Consider the following 27,653-nt stretch of genomic DNA (forward strand, 5'->3'; position numbering starts at 1 on the left):
GATATATATAAAATGGAATATTACTCAGCCATGAAAAAGAAATGTTGCCATTTACAACAGCATGGTTGGACCTAACGACTATTAATTACATAAGTGAAATAGACAGAAAAACAAATACCATTCAATTTCACTTATCTACATATAAAGGATGGAGTAGATTGGGAGACAAGGTAGGTGAAGGAGATTACGAGGTACAGTCTTTCAGTTATAAAATAAATAAGACATGGGATGTAAGGTACAGCACAGGGAATGCAGTTAATAATATTGTAATGTGACAAATGATAACTAGACTTCTTGCAGTGACCATAATGTATATAAAGATCAAATCATTATGCCTTATACCCAAAACTAATACAATATTTTATGTCAATTGTTCTTCAATTAAAAAAAAAGACTAGTGTAACTAACTGTTTGGATAATGAAGCATTCAAGTTTGGATTCCACACTTTTCATAACCTATAGAAGTAACTTAACTCCTTCGCCCTTCACTGTCCCCTTCTTACCTTCACTCCTGGTGTAACTCAGGCGTTTCATTGTCAAGCCCATGGAAACAATGACAGAATGGAAAGAAAAGAGGGAGACACTGGGCTATCGTGGAAATGATTTGAAGGGTGGGGACTCCCCTTCAAATTTACAGGGGTAGAATTTTAAAATTCGTTTGTTTGATTTCTAGAGTACTTTTTCTCCAAAGGTTCAAAACTCAAAACAGGTTTTTAATTAAGTTCTTCCTTTTTCTAGGCTCTAGAAATGTAAAAGTACTGTAATTAGGAGCATGGGTCAGATATATCCCACTCCCTGTTTTATTTTTCTTTGCTTAGAAAACCAGATACTTTCAGAAAGGTAAAATAAATAAATAGGGCTGGTTCCAAACGCATTGTGAAATAGTTTGTCCATGATGAGCCTCTTCCCTTTTGCGGCAGACTATTTTTCTTTGTGGCTACTCTTCCCCTAACATTGAGACTTCTTGGTTTATTGCCAGTCTCCTGTCCTTCTCCTTCTCCTCCCTCTCCTGGCCATGACCTACAGTCAGTCTGATGGCCTCCCTGCTACCTGTTGTTACTATAACTGAAACGTCCCTATTGTACAGCTAACTTTTCTCTCTTAGGAAGCAATTTTGCTTGGCACACTTATACTTGGTTAGTAAGTATTTAAATAGCTGGATGAGACTATGAATCAATAAACTGCTCCCTCACAATACACCACTTAGCACCCACCCTGCCCCCATCCACTCAAGGTAAACATGTATAAACAAGGGCCTGAAAGAAAACAACATGCCTTCCCTTGTAGCAGGACCAAACTAGGTGAGTTGGGAGAGGAGTCCTATGACAGATGAATGTGAGAGTATTGTGTTAACCATGTGCTTCTGATGTTTTGATGTGACGTCTGGGGCCTTGCTGACCCTGGAGAGACTGCTCCTCATAAGGCTAGCTAATTCGCAGAGATGGTGAACAACTCACACAGGGCTGTCTTTCATATGCAAACCAACCAAGCCAGAGACCATACTCTCCCAAACCTGCTTTAACTGAGCTCTCACTGGGCTCTCACACTCTGATCCACTATTCACCTTCTCTCATCACCTCAGGACCAGGTTCTGGACAGCTAGGGACAGATGATATTATTCAAAGCAGCCAATCTTAAGCCTGCTTACCTGGCCTTGACTGTTCCTTCCCACACAAAGCACAATAAAGGCTATTGCTTATATTTTCCCCTTGGTCCCTCTGCCTCCTGACCAACCGTGGTCCTTCCCCATGGTATGGCATGTTCCCCCCTCTTGGAAACCATAACAAACTATCTTTTCAATGTCAATTGCCTCCTGGTCTGTTGGCTTCACCATGCCTGAGCAACAATAAAACCTACATTTTATTATTTATTTATTTATTTATTTATTTATTTATTTAATTTTATTTATTTTTTTTGAGACAGAGAGGGAGGGAGAAAGAATCCCAAGCAGGCTCCACACTGTCAGTACAGAACCCGATGTGGGGTTCGAACTCAAGGAACCGTGAGATCATGACCTGAGCTGGAACTAAAAGTCGGATGCTTAACTGACTGAGACACCCAGGTGCTCCCCGAATCTATATTTTAAAATAGTTATTTCAAATACTTCTCTAATCTCAAGTGTGAGGCCTCCCGTGCTAATTCTTTTAAGACTCCAAAGGAAGTCTCTCCTTTTTTAAAAGTTCAGACGATTGGAGAAATAGCTGTTATCCAGAGAAGGCAGCATAGTATTCTGTTAAAAAACAAAAGCAATGACACACTTTACCTCATACATATTATCAACTTGGGGTCTCAAAAAATCCTGTGAATTATTGTATTGCCCTCAATGAACTGAAATTTAAAGATAGGGTTTTCCAAGGTCACAGAGTCCCATACACAGAAGACATGAGACTCACACACCAATTTTCCTGGCATTCCTTCAATCATGCCCTGTTTCTCTACTTCTTCTATCAAAGTCTTCTATCTTCTAGTATCTTTTTACAAAGTTCTATTGTATGACATCACCACTTCTTTCAAACTTTAAACAAAAGTATGGCAATTTCTTGCCAGCTAGGGCTAAAGAATGAGTCCATCATGAAAAGTAGCTAACATATATCTAGATGTTTCAACAATAACATGACCTTGGGGAAAGAATGCAGAGTCTTAGGAAGATATTATCCGAAGACAGAGAAGATCTAGAAACTGTAGAACTTTATAATACTAAGTCTGATATTTAATGAATGAATGAGAAATTTTAGAAATTTCTTCTTTCTGAAAGAGTTCCCTTCTTTGGTCATGAGTTGCCAGAGCTACAAAAACCAGATTGGCTGTGAAACAGACAGGCAAAAATCTCTCCCAGTTCTGGAAAACCATAAACTGAAGGAACAATTCAATACAATAAAGATAAAAGATAAGCATTAAAAGACAATATATAATAAAATTTCTGTCGCATGTCATCAAGCAGCAAAATGCACTATAAAGATGCGGTCAGTGTTGACCAATGTGGAATATTGGGTGAATTCATGGGAATTTATCTTTTGACATCCACCAAATTCTCACAGTGGTTTGGAATCTGCTATTTTTTAAGCAAAAAAAAGAAGGAAATGTGAGAAAGAGGGAAGAGGGAAAAATAATAAAGCCAATTAAGTGACTTGGAAATAAAGCAAATTAGCTGAAGAGTTGGATTGTAGGTAGGGAGAAAACAAGACTGGATAAGGAGGTTAAGAACACCCAGTAAGAATTGGGGGTGCCACTTGGAGATGGTGATTGGCAGCTATTAAGAATTTCCATGGACTGCAGGTAAGAAGAAACGAGTTCGTGTGGCCAGAGGATTTCAGCTGAATATCAGGAAGAATTTCCTGACTGTAGACATCAAGAGCTCTGGTTTACAGGATCAAAGAGAGGCTTCTGGGATGTGCCTACCCTAGGAATATATTTTAGCCTCGAGAGAGAAGACGGGGTGGTTTCTTCCCCGTGGCTGAACTGGACGGCCTCCTCACAATCCTTCAGTCTCATGTTGCTGAGGGAGCATGCCATACACTGCTGCTTTCATAGTGTCCTTGCCAGCTGTCCACTCCCAGCTCAGAGGCTGTGGAGTTTTCCCCACAGAAAGAAACAACTAAGTCTTTCACTCTCTGTTCCGCACTTGGACCAATCCTTAAGGTGCACACTGTGGTTTTTCAACTCTTCGGCACTTAGTCCCTTTCCTTCTGAGCCAAGGGCCTCCTGGGAACAATGCAGCATCTGTGTGTTGACAGAAACAGCCTGTAGGCCAGAGACACTCAGCCAAACTCTCCCTCTGTTTCACATGGGCTGGATTGAACACCTTACCTGCAATAATCCGCTCCTAGTCAGCCCCAACCCCCCCCCCCAGAGCCAAGTGCCCCCCTCCCTACCTATTCCCCAACCTTTTACATAATTCGACTCCTAGCTCTTTTGCCACATTTATACCAATCCTCATGGAGGATGGTCTCTACCCACTCTCCATCCCACCCACCAAGTTAACAATAACACATTAGTGGCTCATGGCCGGACGCTAAACAGTGGACACCGAAGGGTGAGGTGCCTACTGCTTAATTGGGCATCTGGGTATTTACAAAAGGTTTGGCCTGCAAAGAGATGCCAGTCTTTTCCTATAACATTATTGCTTTTTATTTATTATGCGGTTGTTGATTTACATGGGGAGTTAGGAATGCTACACAAGCATAGAGTTTTTACATAGTCTGTTTCTGCTGAGTTTAGAGACTTGGAAACACCGGTTGACCCCGGCAAAAACGCAGTTCTGCAAAAGTGTTTAAACCTTCCTTTTGTTCTCGGCTGGGAGTTAGAGAGGGACATGTGCTCATGAGGAAGGTAGAGTTGCATGTACGTCCTGTGCAGTGTAAAGATTCAATATTAAATGACAAATCAGAATATCCTCCCTCCAGGAATGCCTCTCCTTCAAAGAAATATCACAATATTTCTGTTAAAGGCTCCATTCAGTGATGTGTGTTGCCGTGTACGGGACTACACAGTATGAATGCGTAGAAGAAGATCGGATGGGTAGTGAGAGAGTGTAGACAATTTAAAAGAAAGGATAAGGAGAGTAAATGAGATTTTAAGGAACAAAATGGAGGTGTGTGTGTGTGTGTGTGTGTGTGTGTGTGTGTGTGTGTTTAAGGCCTGTTCATCCTGTTGGTTAGCATCTCTGAAGTTTGAGTTGCCCTTTTGTTATATCGTGTAAATTCTTAGTAGTATGCGGGAGTATCAGGGAGAGCTCAGAGTTCCACCTTTGGAGTCTTTTCTTCTGATTCATGATTTTCTCTCTGAAAAACATCACAACACTATTATTTAGATTTGGGGCTCTTGGTTTTGAGAGATTAGCAAAATGAGTTATGTAATTACTCCTGGAAGACCTAAATCCATCTTTAATTTTTATTTCACGAACTCTTATATATGGGAATCTTATTTATTTCCCATTAATAATGCAAACAGAATGGTAAAACCCCAAATTCAGCTCCTTTGCATGTGCAAGACATCTTCCAAAGATGCATGTGTAGTTCTATTCTCACGATTCTATCCTAACAAGCCTCCTGATCCTGTCCACCATATCCTCATGTACTTTTGCTCTTAGTCAAATCCAGTAGAGCTTAAAGAATTTTTATTCAACAGGAAATGAGAAGACACAGAGAGTAACACTCAACTTGCTCTTCCTGAAGTCTCCCACTTACCAGCCGTTTCCCTCCCAGGAATCCATCACAAAAGTTCTGCACATTCTCCACTGAAACTTCCACTCTGGGTAGTGTATCCCACTCCTCATCTAGAGTCCGGTAAATCGCCAAAGCGGGCAGTTGAGACTCCTTTAGTTTGAAAAATGAGATCACCTTCCCATTGGCCTTCACACCACTGTCCACCAGAATAAAAAGAATCTGCAGTTGGAGAGGTTTGAAAGGGAAACATCTATCTGAGGTCTGGAAGAGAAAGAGACTTTTCACGATTGTTGCAGGTTATACTGATTGAACTTGTGGTCTGTGCCATCCAATTGAATGGATTGCTTCTTATTTTTCACTGCTTTGGTATTTTACCCCTTTGATCAAGTTTATTTAATTTTAAGGACAGAGAATTGGAAGCAACTTTAGTGATTAGCTAAATAAGCAAGGATAGCCTAATGGTTAAAAGCAGATGATACATTTTAAGTTTTGTGTCTGGTACTTTCTAGCTGTGTGACTTTGACACATTACTCAGCCTTTCTGAGGCTCAGTGTTCTCATCGGCAAGATAGGCTTTTGTTGGGGGAGATTAAATGAGAGGATCCATCTAGTATTTTCAGTACAGTTTTTAGCATATGATAAATGCTTGATAAATGTCAACTATTTTATATTATTAAATCAAACTTTCTACCCAAAGTAGAAATATTTAGAATATTCTTGTTAGAGGATCGTCTACATTTAGAAACACTGAAAACTGCCAGTGTTAGGGAAACAACCACCAGAAAGTCAACTTATGTTACTACCAGACAGATGTCAGTATTGAAAATGTCTCTAGTTTAATGCAGTAGCCTTGAAGTGGTTGAAGTTTTACTATTTCAGTCATACCAAACAGAACTGTACAAAGTAGAGAGGGGACAGAAATAAACATTTATGGGACATCTAGTAGGCCCCAGGTATGATAGGTGCTTTATATGGGAAATAAGTCCTGAGTTTAAAACTTTAAGAGGCAATGGCAGGGAATAAATAAATTGTGACTAAAAAGTGATTTTTATTTTCAGCATCTTTGGGTCTCTATTTTCTTCACTTTTCAATACAGAAAAAAAATAGACTTACCACCAAGGGAAGATATGGTTATATAGGTCTTTAATAGTATGAAATACATCTTTAACTTAATTTAATTTATTTTTTTTTGAATTTGCAAGCAAAAAAGTTTGTCTATATTGCTTCATTTTATTCATATTGAAAATATTTGTACCTTTGTTAAGTTTTAATTTTTTTATTTTTAGGAAACTCATTAATCAGCTTTCTTTGTTTGTTTGTTGTTTGTTTGTTTTTGTTTTTCAGGAGTAGAATTCAGTGATTCACCACTTACATACAACACCCAGTGCTCATCACAAGTGCCCTCTTTAGTACTCACTACCCATCTAGCTCACCTCCCACCCACCTCACTCTGGCAACCCATAGTTTGTTCTCTATCATTAAGAGTCTTTTGTGGTTGGTTTCCCTGTCGTCTCTTTTATTCCCTCCTTCCCATATACCCATCTGTTTTGTTTCTTAAATTCCACATATGAGTGAAATCATATGGTATTTGTCTTTTTCTGACTGACTTATTTCACTTAGCATAATACATTCTAGCTCCATCCACATCATTGCAAGTGACAAGATTTCATTCTTTTTGATGACTAACATTCCATTATACACACACACACACACACACACACACACACACACACATATATATATATATATATATATATATATAAATTCACATTTCCTTTGTCCATTGATCAGTCGATGGACATTTGGGCTCTCTCCATAGGTTGGTTATTGTAGATAATGCTGCTATAAACATTAGGGTGCATGTACCCCTATTAATCTGTATTTTTGTATATTTTGGGTAAATACCTAATACAGCAATCGCAACATCTTTATTTTTATTTATTTATTTTTTTAAAATTTTTTTAACGTTTATTTATTTTTGAGACAGAGAGAGACAGAGCATGAACGGGGGAGGGTCAGAGAGAGAGAGAGACACAGAATCTGAAACAGGCTCCAGGCTCTGAGCTGTCAGCACAGAGCCCGACGCGGGGCTCGAACTCATTTGGCGAGATCATGACCTGAGCCAAAGTCGGATGCTTAACCGACCAAGCCACCCAGGTGCCCCAGTCGCAACATCTTTAATTTTAAAAAGGAGTAATGTGACTTATTATGTCCCAGTTCTTAATTCATGATCTCTTAATCATACTCACTTTCCTTATTTATCTAACCTCCCTGGACCCATCTGCCTTTTTTAGTGTCCTAGTACTGAGTATTCAAAAGGGTATCTGCCATTCCAGACTTACCTTCCCCTGGAAGAGCTTGGCAGCATTTTGGTATCTGTGCATGCTTTCCTCATACTCTGGGGAGGCCTTGTTCATCATCAGTAGAAGATGAATCTGAATCATGCTATTAAATAGGCCAATCGCAGTCTGGCAAATTGAAGTGTATTATAGTTAAATGGAATAGACAAGGAACAACAACAACAAACCATTAGTGGCAACCCAGTAAATAGGTAGGCTGAAATATAAATGAGAACTATCCACCCATAACACAAATGATAACTAGTCTCCATCTCGGCCCTCCATAAGTCTCCCCTTGGGCAGTCATGCAACTGTGTAGATCCCTGTCATCCATGATGAAAAAGGCTGAACTGAGCCACCATTGGGATATTGCAGAAATGACAGAGTGTGACTTCCAAGGTTAAGTCATCAAAAACATAGGGGCATCTGCCTTCTCTCTTCTATCACTCATGCTGGGGAAAGCCAGTCCCAGTGTTGGACACACAAGTAGCCTTCTGAAGAGATTCACACAGCACAAAATGAAGGTCTTCTACTAATAGCCAGCACTGACTTGCCGGCTATGTGAAGCAGATCCTATAGCCCTAGTCCAACCCTCAGATGACTGACTACCTCTCTGACCAATGACTACAACCTCACAAGAACCCCCAGATCAGAAGCACCTCGCCTAGCCTCTCCCAAATTGTTAACCCACAGAAACCGTGTGAGATAATCAAACTTTACTGTTTAAAAAAGCTGATAAATTTTGGGGTAATCTGTTATACATCAATAGACAACGAATATATCATGTAACTTATCAGTTACTTCTTGTCAGTCCCTTTCCATGTCGCAAGAGCAGTCAGATACACTTTTGAATGCTTATTATGTGCTGGACACTGTTTCCAGGTCTTTACATATAATAACCAACTTGATCCTCAAAGTTTCAGTTTTATACATGAGGGAATTAAGGCATAAACTCTCCCAAAGTTACATAAATTGTGGACTGGGATTCACACCAGGCAGTCTGGCTCCAGAGTCCATGCTCTTTATTTTTTAATTTTTTAGAGAGATAGAAAGCAAGAGGAGAGGAGAGGGGCAGTGGGAGGGGGAGCTGGGGAGAGAACTTAAGCAGCTGCATGCTCAGTGTGGAGCCCGAACACAGGGCTTCATCCCACGACTCTGGGATCATAACCTGAGCCAAAATCAAGAGTCAGAAGCTCAACCAACTGAGCCACTCAGGCACCCCAGAGTCCATGCTCTTAACCATCAGGTTGTCCTGCTTTATACATAGTTAATTTGAAAACCCCATCTAAACCAACTCAAATGAAAGCCATTTGCCTGAAACCTCAGCAATAAGATAAGCTCTTCAGGAGGCCAGAAGCACTGGCCCTTTTTTGCTTATTAGAGATGGTGATTTCCCATGAAGTTATCAGTGATGGAGGGGAGTAGTACAGCCATGAGCCAGAGTGAGGAGAAGAGAGAGCATGAAACTATGGCACTGTCTCTCTTCACTTTTTTTTTCTTTCTTTTCCTGAAACCGTGCTCCAGAGTCTCTTTTAAATAAATCCTATCCCTTTTCACCTCTCCTGCTTAAATACAGAAAGCATTTCTATAGAACTAGCATGTGTACAGGAAGCGAGAATATGGTGGATGAATGAACTGTAAGACAGAGTCCCAGGATGCTGAGAAGGGGAGCCAGCTAGGTCGGATTCTTCTGGAAGCTACACACTACTCCGTAGAGATTTTCCAGCAGTATTGGCCAAGTAGGCAAGGAGTGTTCAATGATCTCTTTTCCAAAACTTTCTTCCTGGAATTAATTAATTTATATTTTAGAGAGAGAGAGAGAGAGAATGAGCAAGGGAAAGGGGCAGAAGGAGAGAGAGAGAATCTTAAGCAGGCTCCACACTTAGGATGGAACCTGACGCAGGGCTTAATCCCATGACCCTGGGATCATGACCTGAAGGTTGCTTGACCAGCTGAGCCACCCAGGTGCCCCTCTACCTGGAGTTTAAAGCCAGTTCTTAGATTTTAAATTTGGGAGATTGGATGTTAAATAAGAGTCTCTTGTTTTACTAGATCCTGCTACCTAAACTTAAAGCATGCATGTATCCTCCTAGAGCTGAGTTGGAGAATAATTTTGGGGAAGTCAAGAAATCAAAGCTAAAAAGTACAGCTGTCTTACTTTTTGGGTATACCCAGCTGTCTTGGGTATATCAGAAGTGATTAATTTAATCTTAACAGAGAGTCTGATTTTCCACCTTGAAGCTAAGTATCAAGTGTGGGCATTAAACGTATACAGCTGGCTTAATACATGATTGTGAGTTTCTGCCTCCTCGTTGTTACTGGTGCAAACCTCTGCATCAACAGCAGATGAGAAATAGCTATACTAGAGGAGGCAGGTCTCCAAATGAGAAAAATATCACCTTTGGGAAATGTAGAAGTCACAACAAAAGGTGAACTTGCTTTTCTAAAGAAATTCTTACCTAATTTCTTCTTGATGTGATTTGCCTTCACTACTAATGTGGAGTGAAAGTAATTAAAGTACTTGTCATTAAAGTAATATGTCATTACTTTATAAGATAAGAGATGAACTAGGCACAAGAACTCAGGAAGGCCAGTCCTTGTTTAGTTAGCCTGCAGAACTCCAGGACCCTGGGGCCATAAACCTAGGGACTCTAAGATCATCTTTTCTTTTCCCACAAGCACTCCTGACCTCTACAAATATAATCATGAGAATGATGATGTCTAGGAGAAAACTGCCTTTTTGATTATTGCTGCCAATACCCCTGGGGTGCGTGTGTTTGGAATCTTAACAGAGGTGGAAATGGAGTCACCACTCTATGAAGACAAACGTGGTGTGAAAGATGGACAGGAATTTAGTCAACAGGAAAAGGGGTGTTTCCTATTGAAGGCTGTGTGGGGCAATGGAAAAACCACAGGATTCTGTCAGACTAGTCATGAAAAAAAAAAGCAGGGACAAGTGCAGAGAGCTGTTTCGGAAGCTCAAATTGCTAGTCATATGGCCTTGAGGAACTTCCCTTTTCTGAACTCTCTTTTCTTTCCTGTGAAATGGGAGTAGACAATATGAGCTAATCCATCAGGAGTTAAAATTTCTGCCTTCAGTTCTACCTTTCTGACTTAGTGACCTTGAATAAGTCACTTGGATCTTAAATGTGCTCCTTGATAAAATGGGCATAGTAATTTTCTCTCTTTGGCCTCAAAAAATCAATGTGAACATTAAGTGAGAAAATGGGTGTGAATTGGCTTTGCGAGTTCTAAAAACCATGATGTGCTCTAAAGTACTGTTATTAGAGAATGCACAGCATTTCAGAACTGATGAGATCACTGGAAATTAATACGCTATCACCTTATGTTCTACACCAGGGAAAAGAAAAGACAGGACATAGAAGGTAATTAATTCACTGTGTACGCTGTAGAATGTTAGACGACCAGAAGATGATCGGAATGGGTGGGCTGATGCCTTCACCCAGGTGGCATGCAGTGTGCAACACCATAAGAAGATAAACCTAGAAAGAAAGCTACGTCACCATGAGGGTCTAGGCATGAGTAGGGGGTGCCAGACCAAGAATTGTTAGTTACAGGTCCACAAGGAGGTAGGACGAAGTTTTAAAAACTTTTGTAGAAATTTTACATCGCTGTAACATCCAAGTATGTGATCAGTGGGCTTTATTTTTTAATATTTAATTTTTCTATTAAATTGTATTTTGCAAGTGGATTGGTCACTGATGCCTTTGGAAAAGTGGATCTTCAGCATCGATTACAATTTTGTTTGAGAAGTGTGGTCTAGAGTGTTGCTTAGATGAGTTGCTTTTAGCGAACACTCTCAGACAGCAAAGCTCAGAAGTGTTTGACTCGGTCACCTTGACTCTACATTTTGGCTCTCTTCCTTACTAGTCGTCTGATGAGTGTTTAAGTTTTCTAACTCTGTTTCTTTGTTGAGGAGGGACAAGTCTATCAAACTTAAAGGGTTGGAGTAAAGTTTGCAACATAAACAGCTGAGTGTTCAGTTAATATGAGTTACTGTTATTATTGGTCAAAGGATTAAAACTCCTGGAAGGAGAGATCTCTGTATGGAGACAAGTACCCTCCCTGACATAGGGACTTAAGGGTCTGGAGCCAAGGACTATTGTTTACCGCAGGGTTGTACTCTGTCACCAAGTGGAGGCTGTTGATCTCAATGAAGCGGCTTAATTTGGTGGCATCAATGCTTTCAATGTCTTTGCTCTCTAAATCCAATTGTTCGTTATCCACCTGGGTAACACAAAAAGGATAAAATTGTCACTGTTCTGATTTTATTTATTCATTGATAAATATTTCTGGACTATCTACCACGTGTCAGGCACTAAAACTCAAAAGACATAAAGGGAAATAAGAAATATTCTCCACTTTCAAAGAACACACTGTCCTGTGGGATACAGAAATGTCATCACAGGGGAATCATGGGCCCATATATCACCTAAAGGAAGAGCAGAGAAGTTTCCAGGGGAAGCAAGTCTTGAAAAATAGCTAAAATTTGGTTAGATGAATGAGGATGGGGAGAGAGTTTTAATTCGAAAAACAGTATTTACAATGGACAAAAAGATGAGAGATCCTATGTTCTGGAAGCTGCAGTTAGTTTGTCATAACTATAACAGTAATTCTAGTTGAGTATGAGTAGGAGAGGGACAAGGTTAGTGGGGTAGGCTGGGGCAAACTTCTGAAGGGCCTTGAAGTCAAGCTAAATAGATTACACTCTAAGAACCTGAAGTCAAGGGTTTACATTTACATAATCAGATTTATGTATGTACCCTTTTAATGTGAAATAATATGCACACACAGAGAAAAGCATGAAACATAAAATGTAAAACTCAGTGTTTAAAAAATTATCACAGAGCAAACAACTGTGGAGCCACTACTTGGGTAAAGAAGTAGAATATTGCCAGAACTCCTGATGCCTTCTGTCTTCCCTTCTAATCCATAATTTGCCCTTTTCTTTTTTTTGCCAAAGTTGACCATTACCTGACTTTTATGGTGGGCATTGTCATCCTTTTCTTTATAGCTTTAGATGCACTTAAAGATGCACTTTTTAATCCTATGGTTTAGTTTTCTTTTTTAAAACTTCATGAAAATAGAAATTAACAGTATATTTTATGTACACATATCTCATTTCTTTGCTTAACATTCTGTATATAGTCATTCATGTCATCATATGTAGCTGAAATTTGCTCATTTTCCTTGGCATATAATACTCCATTGTATAAATATGCAAAACTTACTCATTTTACACTGATGGATATTTAGGTTATTTCCAGTTTCTGATTGTTAAAATAATGCTGCAGTGAACACTCTTGTTCATGGGACATAACCGTTGTCCATATACCTCGGATTGGGATTTTTCATTAGAGAGTGTGTGTATTTTCAACTAACAACAACTGCCAAGCTATTGGGGCATCTGGGTGGCTCAGTTGGTTAAGCATCAAACTCTTGATTTTGGCTCAGTCATGATCTCATGGTCATAGATCCAACCCCATGTTGGGCTCTGTGCTTGGGATACTTTTTCTCCCCCTCTCTCTGCTCTTCCCATACTCACACACACACACACACACACACACACACACTCTCTCTCTCTCTCTCTCTCTCTCTCTCTCTCTCTCTCAAAATGGATAAATAAACTTAAAAAAATGCCAAACTATTTTCTAAAGTAGATAATAATTTCTGCTTACACCTATATTGTTTGAAAGCTCCCATTGGTCCAACACTTGGTATTACCAGCCCTTATAATTTTATCCATTCTGGTGAATGTGTGGTGATGTCTTATTGTGGCTTTAATTGCATTTCCCTGAGTAACCCCTTGTATGTCCTCTTTTACGAAGTGTCAATTCAAATCATTTGCTTATTGTTCTGTTGAGCTATCTTTCTTTCACTGGTTTGAAGATGCTTTTATACACTTTGTTATGTGAGTCTTTTGTTGCTTCTGTATGGCATATCTTCCTTCACAGGGACCTTCCCTTTTGTTGGCTATTTCTCATGAACGGAAGGTAATTTCAATGTAGTTGAAGTTATCAATATTTTCCTTGGTAACTAGTGTGTATTTTTGTTTTGTTTTGTTTTGTTTTTCAACGTTTATTTATTTTTTGGGGACAGAGAGAGACAAAGCATGAACGGGGGAGGGGCAGAGAGAGAGGGAGACACAGAATCGGAAACAGGCTCCAGGCTCTGAGCCATCAGCCCAGAGCCCGACTTGGGGCTCGAATTCCCGGACCGCGAGATCGTGACCTGGCTGAAGTCGGACGCTTAACCGATGCGCCACCCAGGCACCCCTGTTTTGTTTTGTTTAAAAATCTTTGCACCAAAGTCATGAAGAAATTCTCTTATCTCCCATAAACATTATTATTTTATCTCTCACAATAGATCTAAGATCTACCTGGAACTTATTTCTCTCACTTTAAAATGGATGCTTAGATCCTTGATTTTTATCATCATCCTTCTCTAAAATATATATTAAAATCTACACATTTCCTCCTTACAGGGCTATAAATGTATCCATAAATTTTATATGTAGATTTCACTATCATTCAATCCAAATGTTTTCCAATTTCTGTTCTTATTTCTTCTCTAACCTATTGGCTCTTAAGAACTTAATTTAATCTTGTATTGACATGAATCAATATTAATCTTGTAATCAGTATTAACCTTGTAGCTTAATTTCTACATTTTATTTATAGCATTTGTCAACTTCTGCATGTGTTATATATGTCCTTAAAATTATGCATAATCTGCAGTTTTTTAATATAGTATTCTGTATAAACTAATGACTCACTTGGTTAATTTTATAATTCAAATTTTCTATATTCTTATTGAATTGTTTAACCAATTTATTTTATCAAGAGAGTAATATTAAAATCTCTGGGGTGCCTGGGTGGCTCAGTCTGTTAAGCGACTGACTTTTGGTTTTGGCTCAGGTCGTGATCTCACAGGTCCTGAGTTCGAGCCCTGCGTCAGGCTCTGAAAGCCAATTCGCAGGCTGCTTAATATTCTTTCTCTTCCCCTCTCTCTTTGTCCTTCCCCCATCCCCAAATAAATAAATTAACTTTAGGGGAAAAAAGTATTAAAATCTCCCAACATGATTGTGAATTTAACCATTTTTTCTTATAACTCTGTTAGATTCTGCTTATATATTCTTAGGCCATGTATTAGACTCTATCCTTTTACTTTCAATCTATCTTTCTATTTTACATGTGTCCCCATGTTTTTAAATATGTCCTTTGTAAAAAGCTCAGAGTTGTATTTTTTAATCCAGTCTGCCAATCCTTGTCTTTGCATTGCATTATTTTTTATAGAATGTAATTACTAATATATTTATTTCCATATGCATTTCCCATTGTTTCTGCCTGTTCCAAATCCCACTTTCTTCCATTTCTGGACTACTTTGAATTGATTGAGCACTTTATATTATTCCTTCCTCCCCTTGATTAGCTTAGAAGTTACACAAGCTACAATTATTCTTTTGAAGATAACCAGCATGCACTACACAACATGCATTCTTTAGTTGTCAGAGTCTAATTTTAGCTGGCAATTTTGTCTCTTCCTGGACAATGTAGAGATTAGAACAATTTAATACAGTTTTCCTCCATCCAACTATATACCCTGACCCCACACTCAAGGCTTACAGATGATTATTATTGTGTATTATAATTTTAAATCTCATATTTTTTTTGTGAGATTTCTTCATTTCTTCCTGTACTTTTGAGCTTCTATCTGGGATGTTTTGCCCTCTGTCTAGAAAGCACCTTTTAGTATGAGTCAGATCTTTTGGGCGACATAATCTCTCAGTTTGGTTTCTGAAAATATCTTTATTTCAGCTTTATTTTTCAAGCCTATTTTTGCTGGAGGTAGAAGTCTATGTTCACAATTATTTTCTTTCTGTTTTTGCAAGATATAATTCTTTATATGTAACATTCCACTCTTTCCACTGAGAAGTCATCAGTGAAATTTAGTATTGCCTTTTTGATATTGCTTTGAGGGTAATCTCTTTTCTCTGATTTAAAATTATTCTCTTTTTTGGGGGCGCCTGGGTGGCTCAGTCGGTTGAGCGTCCGACTTCAGCTCAGGTCATGATCTCACGGTCCGTGGGTTCGAGCCCCGCGTCGGGCTCTGTGCTGACAGCTCAGAGCCTGGAGCCTGCTTCAGATTCTGTGTCTCCCTGTCTCTCTGACCCTCCCCCATTCATGCTCTGTCTCTCTCTGTTTCAAAAATAAATAAACATTAAAAAAAATAAAATAAAATTATTCTCTTTTTCTTTGAGTCAGCTATTATACTGTGGCATGGCTAAGGGTAGATTATATATATGATACATATGTATAATTATATATGTGTAGAGGTATATGTGTGTATATCTATGTGCATGGGTATGTGTATATATATTATATTCACATACGATCATCCTAATCCAATTTCAGGGATTGAGATGATTTGTTGTAGTCCTTGGGAAGGATGATTTACTTATGGTAAATCCTTGTTCTTAGGGTACTGTTCTTTAGGGTTCAAAGTGGGGCAAAGGCTGTTTTACTAAATCTACCTCCTACTTCCTCATCTGGGCCCAGGATTTCAACACTTACTTTTCAGGTTCCTTGAGTGTCACAAAAAAGCTGTTAAACTCCTCAGACTCTTGACTACTTCTTTAAAAACTGGCAAGAAGAGCCCCCTAGACAAAAAGCGGTCCCAATACAGGGTTTTCCTTTTGGGGTTTTATCTTCTAGATCTTAGTCTAGTTATTTCTCTCTCTCTCTCTCTCTCTCTCTCTCTCTCTCTTGCTAGTTCTCCAAAGACTCTTGCCCCCTTTACTATTTGCCTGGATTTTAAAATAAATTGTTACTGGTGAAAGGGATTATTTGGTTACCTAGTCTGTAATCCCAGATTAGCATTTTAGGACTACCTTTCCACCATACTCAGATACATTAAAAGATAGGACTTCATACTGTCAATTCTTATCCCCAGAGTTTTCCATTCCCCTCCCCCAATCTACTCCTGTCCATAAAGCACAAGATAATACTTCCATCACCCAGAGCAACTATGCCTACAGACAAATGCTAGCTTCTGAACAGTTCTGTTTCTTAAAATAGTTTGAATCACTTTTGAGATCCTTGAGCTGCCAACCCTTGGACATCTCAACCCCTTTCCCTTATGTCTGCTTTCTCATATAGGTCCTACCCAATCTGCTCTTGGTCTGGATCAGAACTATCCTTTTACCCCCCAAGCTCCTTTCTCTGAGTCAACCCAGCAAAGTCAGAGATAAGTGTCGTTTTAGTTTATGCAGGAAGGAATTCATTTAAAGGTAAATTAAACACTAGGAATCCAAGATTGCTCATTATGCCTTTCGCATGATGACTCGCAGTTGCGTATTTTTCTCTTCTTTTGTTCAAGGCGGTTTCCCATTGGTTAGTTAAAAGTAATATGCACCTTTAAGAAGTCCAAGGCACGCTATGGTTAATATTATTAATTCTGGATATATCTCCTGTAATACATTTGCAAATGAATCATTTGTTGAGTTCCTGTTGTATATTAGGCACTGAGGCACAGGAGTGCTGACATTCACTCAGATAGCGATTTAATTATTTTATGACTGTTTTGCACAACTCAAATTTAAGAAATAAATAAATGCTGAGGTACAAAAATATGTATTTCAAAATAAGAGTTTTGAAAAAAATTCATCAAAACCATAGGATATTTAAAATTTTTTTTTTAGACGGAGAGAGACAGAGCATGAGCAGGGGAGGGGCAGAGAGAGAGGGAGACACAGAATCCAAAGCAGGCTCCAGGCTCTGAGCTGTCAGCACAGAGTCCGACCTGGGGCTTGAACTCATGGACCCTGAGATCATAACCCGAGCTGAGGTCAACCGCTTAACCGACTGAGCCACCCAGGCGCCCCCAAACCATAGGATATTTTAAAATGTGAAGTCGCGGGGCACCTGGGTGCTCAGTCGGTTAAGCATCTGCCTCTTGGTTTTGGCTCAGGTCACGATGTCATGGTTTGTGAGTTGGAGCCCCGAGTTGCGCTCTGCGCTGCTGCTGGTGCACAGCCTGCTGGGATTCTCTCTTCTTCTCTCTCTCTGCCCCTCCCCCCTGCGCATGCTCTATCTCTCTCAAAATAAATAAAAATAAAATGTGAACTCTCTCTCTGTATATTTAATTGTTTTAATATTCACAAAGTGGAACCGAGGGGAGGGTTTGGGGCAGAAATATAAAAGCAAAAGGAAAAGTCTTCCTAGGGGGAGTCCTGGCCCAGCCTCTCTTATCCTCCTTCCCAGGGCACTAAGAGTGACGCAAGAAAGAAAATGAGCCCACAGGATCTTTGAGGCTGCTTAAGGCCTGCTTTGCCAGCTGGCATGTGTCCTTCGAACTTAAGGCTTTGCTAATTGCAAACATCAAGCTCATCATTATTATAATCACAATCAGGGTCCTTTTACTATTTCATATGTCGGACTACTTCCTGATTATTTGCCTAGGAACTCTAGCGGCTGGGCCTCACCTAACAGAGCTGTGCTGCGGTCAGGAAGCCCCTCCCTCTCTGCTCTTTTCCAGGCAGTCCTTCCCATTTCCCAGAACAGGGAGAGCAGGAAGCCCAGTTATTCCAGGTGTTTCTGGGCTTAAGGAATGCGGCATACTGGAGGCGGAGGATGTTAAGTGGTGATAACATTCTCGAAGTAGCAAAGAGTTTTAATAAAAACCACTCTCCTGAAGTCTCTCCAGTTTGTAGTGCTTCTTTTAATAAAACATGGCCGACTGGGTCACTCTTTCTTAAGCTAATAAACTCTGGAACGTCATGTGTAGGGCTGCTGGAAACAATATTCGAACAGGAAATCTCCCTCTGTAAAGGGAAGTATTTGCATAATGCCCTGGACAGAAAATCTGATCCTGAAACCAAGAGCTGGGGAAAGATTTTTTAATATATTTTTTTTCCCCAGTGTTTGGAAAGAATTTTACTTGAGATATCATATTATTTTTCTTCCCCAAGAAAGAAGCACCAGAAGAAAAACAGAAACTGTAAACCAGAAGAGTTTCCACCTTACAATATAATTTTGAGACCCCCCAAAGAATATTTGAAGTGGATTATTTTGTTTTAGACACTACTATCATACCAAAAGATTAATCAGGTTTTTTTTTTTCTGTTCATTAGTACTTCAGCAATATTCTTTTGAATTTCTATGTATTTCTTTAATTAACAACCCAGCACTTCATAAAGTATATTAAAGTTGTCTTAGTTTACACCACAGTTACAGTATTAAATATCTTGAATAACGCTGAGAAATCATTTGTTAAACAAAATCCCTCATGTCCCTGGGTTTGTTCTTATAAACCATTTAGCTTGCCATATAGTTCATAAAACTATACTTTAGAAAAAAAACTTAATAATTTGACATACCTTACTTCCTGCATTTATTAGTTTATTTTTATGCACTCATTCCTTTTGATTCTCTTTGTTTGGAAAGGTACATTCCTTTTTTCCCCCTTCATTTCCTTCTTTCTTTCCTTCCTCCTCTTTCTTTCTTTCTTTCTTTCTTTCTTTCTTTCTTTCTTTCCTTCTTTCTTTCTCTCTGAGAGAGAAGAGGAGGGGCAGAGAGAGAGAATCCCCAGTAGGCTCTGCAGTGTCAGCATGGAACCCAACATGGAACTCAATCCTATGAACTGTGAGATCATGACCTGATCCAAATTCAAGTCAGAAGCTTAACTGACCTAAGCCACCCAGTGCCCCAAGGTGCTTTTCGTATAATAAGTAGCCAGCACATAACCGTGTAAGGAATGGAAGAATGCTTTTACTGTGTTTCCATTACTATCCTATTGGGTCAAAGTTAGGCTAATTATATTTCTTAAAATAGAGGTGATTGAAGAAACCCAAAGCGGGATAAACATTCAAATAATATCTGAAATTCCATTTTAGAACAGGCTCATGGTTTATTCAACCCAGGATTATACCTCCATTAGGGCAACAATGAGAGCACTTGAGAGAGTGTGGAGGGTCTCCCTACAGTCACCCTCACAAAAGACAAGCTGTCGTACACACTAAACAAGTTGTCATACACAACTTATTATTGTTCCACTTAGTTCAATTCTTCCTGATCACATCTGTATAGTTGTCCTGCCTGTTTTTGGAGAGTGGTGTATTCCATGAATATAACAGTTGCTGGCTTCTTATTGCTCAAACATTTCAAAGCACCCAGTCCTGTCAACTCATTGCAGTCTTACTGTGTTTTCACCTATCATTATTCCAGTTTATCTCCAAATATGTTCTTACCATTGAAAACTCTCTATGTCTAAATCCTGAGATTTCTTTGTCAAAATGTGTAATGCCTAGAGTAAATCTGGAGAAATGATGCTAAGGTTTAAGTAGTGCAAAGGCAGGGGTGGGGGTGGGGTTGAGGAATCGTTTAGGAGCAAGTGCTCTAAATAAGTAGGCTTTAGCATGAGAGGTATTAGAATAGATAGAATCTAGGAGCAAAAACAAAGGTTTTTGTCAGGGTTAAGTACTTTGGAAAATCACTCTAGTATCACAGAAATGGCATGATTGGGAGACAGCTATGCTGGGTATGAATCAGATGTCTGTTTACTCTATAGACTTTTTCTTAATTATTAAAAAAAAATTTAACGTTTATTTATTTTTGAGAGACAGAGAGAGAGGGAGCATAAGCAGGGGAGGAGCAGAGAGAGAGGGAGACACAGAATCCGAAGCAGGATCCTGGCTCTGAGCAGTCAGCACAGAGCCTGACGTGGGGCTCAAACTCAGGAACTGTGAGATCATGATCTGACCCGAAGTGGACGCTTAACCGACTGAGCCACCCAGGCGCCCCTACTCTATACACTTTTGACAACTGAATTGATCTCATGGAACTTTAGCTTCCTTCTGGATAATGCAGGGACCATAATAATGATTGCATCAGATTTGTGCGAGAATTAAATGGTAGAACACTGAAAAACACCTGGCATAGTGTCTATGATAAATTAGGTACTAAAAACAAACATAAAAACAAACAGAATGAACTATACATTTAAGATGAAGGTAGGGACCAAGAAATTTGCAGCAGGTTCCCATTTCCTCATTGAAAAATGCATGGTCTTGATGTTCTTTAAAAAAAAAAAAAAAAAGTCATCCCAAACTCCTGAATAATAATCCTGTTAAAATATGGACCAAAATTTTGAAAGTATAAACTGAGAAAAATATGTTTATCTAAAAGTTGGCGCAGCACAAGCCGAACCTCTCCCAGACCTGCCAGTGGAGTAGGGCGGAACCGGTGTGTTTGTTTTTGGTATGGTACAGCAATAATCTCATCCACAGGGTTCCCAGGAGTTCATTCAGAGTGGGGCTGCCCTTCGCGGTAAACAACAAGCAGATGCTAAGGGAGCATGAACAGCTCTGGGAAGTCATCTACGGGGCTTCACAAAGGATAGATTGTAAGCAAAGCTAATGTGCCTATTAGGGGTTATAAAATCTGTAGAGACATTGGAAGCAACAGCACTTGTTTTTTTCTTTCCCACATGTGTATCTTGGTAGTACTAAGACATTTACTTATTTATTTATTTATTTATTTATTTATTTATTTTAGTACCAAGACTTTTAAAATCAGTTCTTTATGAGGGGCACCTGGGTGGCTCAGTCGGTTAAGTGTCCAGCTTCGGCTCGGGTCATGATCTCACAGTTTGTGGGTTCGAGCCTGGAGTCAGGCTCTGTGCTGACAGCTCAGAGCCTGGAGCCTGCTTCGGATTCTGGGTCTCCCTCTCTCTCTGCCCCTCCCCCTACTCCCTCTCTCTCTCAAATAAATAAACATTAAAAACAAAGAAAAAAAAATCAGTTCTTTATGAGACTTAAAATAACAAACTGGGAGAGAAGTACTTGTGGAGATGTAGCTGATTAGAATTTTTTTATTGAAGGGTTACTACCAGTGGTCCAACAGTCACGCAAAAGGCATTAGCCTAACTTTCCATCTTACCTACCAAAGCTTTTCATTGGAAGAGCTTCATTTAATCCAATTTCACAATGGTGAAATGCACACCTGCAACTACTGTCCAGGTGGGAAAGAACTGGTGAAGGGACTCCGATGTGCTTTTGGAGGTGGGTCAGTTTCTCAAGTACTTCTGAGGGTCTTTGTGACCAGAGGCATATTGTGGGCTTTGGAAGACAAATGTGAACAATTCGTGGTTCCTACCCTTGAACTGCTCATGGTCTAATGGAGTAGTAGGTGAGACAGACACAAAGATACATGACACGCACTATAAAGTGATAAATATAAATAGAGATATCAAAGTATAGAGGAATAGGCGGGCCAATTTGAAGATTCCTTGGAGGCTTTGTGTAGGATACAATGTCTGAACTCATTCACTGGAATCTGAGGAGTTAGCTGGGTGAGGCTAGGTGAAAGGGGGCATTGAGGGTGGTGGCATTTTAGGCAGAGGAACAGCCTGTGTGAGTGAAATCATGGAGTTGTGTCATCAAACTGTGTATTCTTGGGAAGTGAGAGGATAAAGCCTATGGTAGGAGCATGTTGGAAAAGGGACTAGAGAAGCAGATAGTGGCCAGGTCATAAAAGACTATATGTAACATTAAATATGTCAGTTTTTCATCTTGTAAGAAATGGGGAATGTTGAAGAGGTTTTAAGAAGGCAATACCATGGCCCAATTTCCATTTGAAATACAGCATTGTGATACCAATCTAGAAACTGGATATGAAGTAACAAAGGGAGAGTAAGAAGCTATCGAAATTGTTTATGTCAAAGATGCTAAGAGACTAGGAAATAAAGTAGAAAAAGTAAAGGGGAATATAGATTCAATAAGATTGGAGGTGCAATGGGCAAAAATTAGACCAAATGAACATAACCATTCAATACAGTTGTTTTAGAGGAACAAATATAATTTAGCAGGTGCAGATGATAAATTCAGTTTTGAACATGTTGGGATGGTAGTGCTTATGAGTGTATCCAAATAGTTATATACAACAAGCATTCGAATCATGAGAGAGGTCCAGGCTAGAGATAAAGCACTTCAAATCCTCAGCAGACTCATGATAGTCAAACAATAAGAATTGTATTACCTAAGGAAAACTCATTCATTCATTCATTCATTCATTCAACAAACACTTAATGAGCACCTGCTATATGACAGACACTTTTTTGGGCTCTGTGGTTGAAGTAATGGACAAAATAGTCTCTGCTTCTACAGAATGTGAATTCTATAAACCAGATTAGAAAGAGCACTGGGTCAGAAAGCAGTGTAGATGGAGGCAGAGAAGGTCTCAAGGAGACTAAGAAAAGCAGAAGAGGACCAGAAGTAGGCTCCTAGAAGTAATGGAAAGAAAGAATGTTAAAGAGACAGTCAACAATGTCGAATATGGCAGAGATGTTTACTTAAGTAAGACCTAAAGAATGTTCATTGGGTTTGGAAATATGGAAGCAATGCTGACCTCAGTGAAAGCAGTTTTGAGGGGGTGTGGGGCATAGATAAGATAGCAGTGTATTTAAGAGCTTAAAGAAAATTGGAGACACTGAATATAAAACACATTTAAAAGAGATGTGGATGAGAAGTGAAATATATAGGATGGAGGCTGGAGGGAGAAGGCCATTTGTGCAGAAATCTTGAAAACTTTATCTTTTGTCCCAATTTTGCATTTCCAGTGGATTCTGGACATCTTTATCTTGATATGCCACCAACAATACAAACTCAACAACTAACTAAAGCATCAGAAAACCCTATTTTTTGTGTATGCCCTCACTATTTCTACATACCCTGCCTTTAAACTTTGCCTCCTTTCCACAATTTTTATATTTAATCAGCAGCAGGACCTGCCTTTTCTTCACTTTCTATTGCTACCTCTCTACTGCAGACCCTCAGTACATGACTGATTTTGTCAACCTAACCAAAGTCCTCTCTAACTCTTGTGTTTTTGCTTAACAATCCATCCCAGCCATCACTGCCAAAATCATCTTGCTAAAAACACATTCCTGTTCATGTTACTCTCCTGATCTCAAGGCTTTAAGGGTTTTCTAGTGCCAACCCAGTTAAATGCAAACCCACTAAATTGGTATTCAAGTTTCTCCATAATATGGTTTCAATCAAACTTCTCTGTCTTATATTTTTTTTCTCCAAACTTGTACCCTGAGATCCAGTCAAAGTGGCTTGATCATTGTTTCTTGAGTTTAATTTTTTCCCCACCTTGGACATGAATGCTCCTCTACTTTGTCCAAATTTTATCTACCCTTTAAATTCCAGTTCAGTCCAGTTTCTCATTAAAAAGTTTTTTTAATGTTTATTTATTATTTTTGAGAGAGAGAGACACACACACACAGAGACAGAGACAGAGACAGAGACAGAGACAGAGAGCAAGTGGGGAAGGGGCAGAGAGAAAAGGAGACATAGAGTCTGAAGTAGGCTCCAAGATCTGAGCTGTCAGCACAGAGCCTAATGTGGGGTTTGAATTTGTGAATGCGAGATCATGACCTCAGCTGAAATTGGACGCTTAACTGACTGAGCCACCCAGGTGCCCCTCCTTCCTCATTTTTTTTTGGTCAGAATTCCTGCATTGCATTTATCTTTTTAACCATTATAATACTTTATCCACAGTGATGTTTTTTGCATTGTAGATACTTATGATTACATTCTCTACTATGTTTTAAGATCTATTGAGAGCAGGGCACGTATTTAACATGTTTTTATTATCCGTATCTTGCAGATGACACAGATATTGTTTAATGCATGTTTGGTAAATGTAAGTGAACTCCCAGTGATATAAAAATATAAAATTTTAGAGCTCAAAATGACCTTAGAGATGATATGGTCAAACTCTTTTATTTTACAGATGAAGGAATTGAAACTAAAAACTGCTAAGTGACTTGCCCATGTCGCATGGCTGGTCAGTGACAAAGCAGTGCTATAATCCTACCTCTTGACGCTCAGTCCAGTCTTCTTTCCAACTCATGACAGCACCTGTTTGGGAAGCTTGAGTTGATCCACCGTCTTTGTCATTATCGTCCCTGACTTAATGGTCCCTGGCACCATCATTAGTGTTAAAGTCACAGAGCCCTTCCTAGTTGCACAGATTTGTGAATCCACAACCAAAGGAAAAATTGGAAGAAGGCTCGAGCAGCCCACCCAACTTACCAGGCGGAAGAGGGAAATGGTGTTCCCAGTGATGTTGTAGTGGGCCAGAACCTCAGAATCCGTGCTGATTCCAAATGACACGGCTTGGAATTTTTGCACCATACTGTGGAATAGGGACACTGCTGGGATTTCTAAATCCTGAAAACAAGAGGGGGAAAAAACCCACAGGGATTATTTTGGAGAGGAGACACATAGAAATAGAATAGGGAGTAGAAACGTGCTCACTCGTATAAAAAAATAATAGACTTGATTTAGTGTCAAGTGAAACAACATTTACCTCTAAACTTGCAGTGGTATTGTTGAATTTTCCAGGCTTGGTGGGCTAATAGGTAACTACAAAATTGTAGCTAAGCCTGAAACTCCTGTCTGGCCTTACCATAAAACTTGCAGTTTATTAGCAGAGAAGGGCCTCAAAATCATAGATGCCTGTGGAGTTTGGCTGCACTGTCATTGATATACCCGAGGAGGCAAATGTCTTGGGAACAATTTGTGGAGGAAAGAAGGAATGCAGAAATAAATAGGTACTGTCAAAGGTCCTGAAAGGAAAAAAATAATAATAATAAAGGAAATTAAAATGGAACTTAGAGATTTTATTAACAAAAGTTTGTGCCGGATGTGGAAGAACAATCCTCTTCCCCTGCACTGAGCCTGAGGTATTGCCCATGAAGATACTGTTTCTGTGTTGTTCCAACTCTAGAACTCAGGCCTGCAGCAGACAGCAGGGAAACCACATCTAAGCGATGATCCAGTCCTTCTACAGCAAGCTGGCATCATTTTCCCTGCTGTCACAGGACCTTTGCCCATAGCAGCTCCAGGCGATAAACAGGAGGGAGCATATTCTTTTCTGACATCTTTCTGGGCTGGAGGAAGAGATGTGCAAAAAGAAAGAAGCTGACTAACCTTGCATCTGGGGTAATTGGACAGGGTGTGTGGAGTTCATCCGAGGCTATGAACAATTGCTAATCTAGGCTTGCCCTTTTTTAATTCCCCTTAGAGTGGAATTACTCATGGATCAAATGACGGACGGCATCTGGTGGCTGTTTAAGTTATTGCAAATTCCTCTATTCCCACTTTCTTTGCCTCTCCCTGCCTTTCTGAAGGTGTCCGTTTCTGTCTACCGCTCAGATCTCTCATCACTGAGAAACATGCCCCCCTGTCTTCCTTCCCCACATGCATCTCACTGAAGCTATTTCCAGCTGTGTACACAGAATTGACAGGGTGATGGTGACTAATTAGTGGAAATAGATAAGAAGGTCTGCAATAAGAGTAGGGGCTTGATCTGTGAGAATAACCAGATGTTACCTTCAAAGAAAGATAAAAATGCTGGAATGGTGCCCTTTCATTTATGGCTGCTTTCATTAGTCAGGCAGCCAATCTGGAAGATGGAGGCTAATACCTCAAATATTCAAAATGTCATCCTTTTTCAACATTTCGGAACAAACAAAGAGAAAGACGAGTGAGGGACTACCTACTTGGTAAGGCTTTAGAAAGAGATTAACTATTGACTTGTGTGTTCCCTGGATGATAGAGGTTGGGTTTACTCTGGTCTCTGCCTCAGCAATCCAGACACTGACTTAACATTGAAAGCATTTATAGATGAGAAGATCCAGAACTCTTTTTTGGGGGGGGATGGGGGGAAGAGAGGGACAGAGGGAAAGAGAGAGAGAGAGGGAGAGAGAGAGAATCCCAAGAAGACTCCACACTCAGTGATGAAGCCCAATGAGGGGCTTGATCCCATGACCCTGGGATCATGACTTGAGCCAAAACTAACAGTTGGATGCTCAACTGACTGAGCCACGCAGGCACCCCAAGACTGAGAAGTCTTGAATCAAGTGTGAGAAAGACAGAATTCAGAGACTGGGAATGTCTTGAAATTGAGAGGTCTAGATTGATAAGCTGAAAGTGAAGTCTGTGCCCCTTGACTTCTAGTGCGGTGGCCAGCAGGTGACTCTCATGTCTGCTCTGAGGTAGAATGTTTCCGGTTCTTTGGGGGAACAGAAATGGGGTCACTGGACAAACCTGGAAGAAACCTATGACAGCCACCTCAGCAGCAGCAATGAATTCCATGGTAGCTGGGACATCTGTGAGCTGCACAGTTTCTCGGGAAGCACCAGGATCATCTAGAGAGAGAGAGAGAGAGAGAGAGAGAGAGAGAAGCAGAAGGTTTTGGGGTATCACGTGCAGAAGAAGCAGTTCTAAATGCTGAGGGTATCCATACTTTTTCTCTCCGTACTAAGGCCAAGGAGATCACAGTCTCTAGGGGCACTGTCATCATCCCAAGGCTTTATTGTTTTATAAGGAAGGTGACTTCACCTCATGGTCTCTCTCTGAAGAATAATGCTAGGCTTCTCTTGTCTCTACTATGGAACACAAATCTTCATCCAGCATTTCCTAGAAGATGTCCTACATCGGGAGGAACAACACCCAGATCACTACCATATTCCCTTTCCTTCACAATACTTTTGCCCTATGGTCACCCAAGTGCTTTTTTCTTTTACCTGAGGATTCCTGAACTTCTGCAGCAACTTCTGGAGATAGTTGGCACATGAAAATAAATAATAGAAACAGGAATCTGCATTGGTCAGCTTCCATCCTTCTTTTTCTGCTCCTGCTCCAAGCCCTGGACCTGTTATGGGAGGCCAATTCACAGCAGCCTACTCCAGTTAACTGGCCATAGTGTTGTTAGTGTTCTGGGAACTTTGCAGCTGGTTCTATGGGAACCTTCAACTTCTGAGATTAAAGACCAGGTTCAGTGACAAGATCTCAGAACATAACCGGCCAGAAGAAAGTCAAGTCTGTTCATTTATAAATTTTTTTTTTTTTACATTTTTAATTTATTTTTGAGAAACAGAGTGAGACAAAGCGTGAGCGGGGGAGGGGCAGAGAGAGAAGGAGACACAGAATCTGAAGCAGGCTCCAGGCTCTGAGCAAGCAGTCAGCACAGAGCCCGACGCGGGGCTTGAACCCACAAACTGTGAGATCATGACCTGAGCCGAAGTCTGACGCTCAACAGACTGAGCCACCCAGGCAC

The 27,653-nt window shown here is 40.0% G+C and overlaps 2 protein-coding genes across 5 annotated transcripts in view; one reads left to right on the top strand and one right to left on the bottom strand.

Annotated features, from left to right (window-relative positions):
• PDE6H (phosphodiesterase 6H) overlaps window positions 1–27,653 on the top strand; it is a 179,651-nt gene that overhangs the window by 109,703 nt on the left and 42,295 nt on the right. The gene's annotated exons all lie outside the window — the stretch shown is intronic.
• ERP27 (endoplasmic reticulum protein 27) lies at window positions 2,060–27,452 on the bottom strand. Of its 3 annotated transcripts, XM_019834567.2 has the most exons (8): window positions 27,121–27,138; window positions 26,936–27,025; window positions 26,642–26,742; window positions 24,623–24,760; window positions 11,635–11,751; window positions 7,507–7,632; window positions 5,187–5,384; window positions 2,061–2,230 (listed from the first exon to the last, which is right to left on the bottom strand). In XM_019834567.2, the coding sequence occupies exons 3-8, from the start codon at window positions 26,687–26,689 to the stop codon at window positions 2,174–2,176; spliced, it is 684 nt and encodes a 227-aa protein (XP_019690126.1). In that variant the 5' UTR covers window positions 26,690–26,742; window positions 26,936–27,025; window positions 27,121–27,138; the 3' UTR covers window positions 2,061–2,173. The 3 variants fall into 3 exon arrangements, with proteins under 3 accessions (XP_019690125.1, XP_019690126.1, XP_003988495.1); XM_019834566.3 differs by lacking the exon at window positions 26,936–27,025 and having other exon boundaries at window positions 2,060–2,230; window positions 27,121–27,452; XM_003988446.6 differs by lacking the exons at window positions 2,061–2,230; window positions 26,936–27,025 and adding an exon at window positions 4,113–4,781 and having other exon boundaries at window positions 27,121–27,382.

This window comes from Felis catus, chromosome B4 (genome assembly GCF_018350175.1).
Source record: "Felis catus isolate Fca126 chromosome B4, F.catus_Fca126_mat1.0, whole genome shotgun sequence".
NCBI lineage: Eukaryota > Metazoa > Chordata > Mammalia > Carnivora > Felidae > Felis > Felis catus.

Excerpts from the sequence above, each read along its gene's own strand:
- ERP27 (XM_019834566.3), bottom strand. The coding sequence starts at position 27,214 with ATGGAAGCTGACCAATGCAGATTCCTGTTTCTATTATTTATTTTCATG. Across the intron at positions 26,743-27,120 it reads AGAAGTTCAGGAATCCTCAG|ATGATCCTGGTGCTTCCCGA; the intron begins GTAAAAGAAAAA and ends CTCTCTCTCTAG. Across the intron at positions 2,231-5,186 it reads TCCTGGGAGGGAAACGGCTG|AATACTATGCTGCCTTCTCT; the intron begins GTAAGTGGGAGA and ends GTTTTTTAACAG.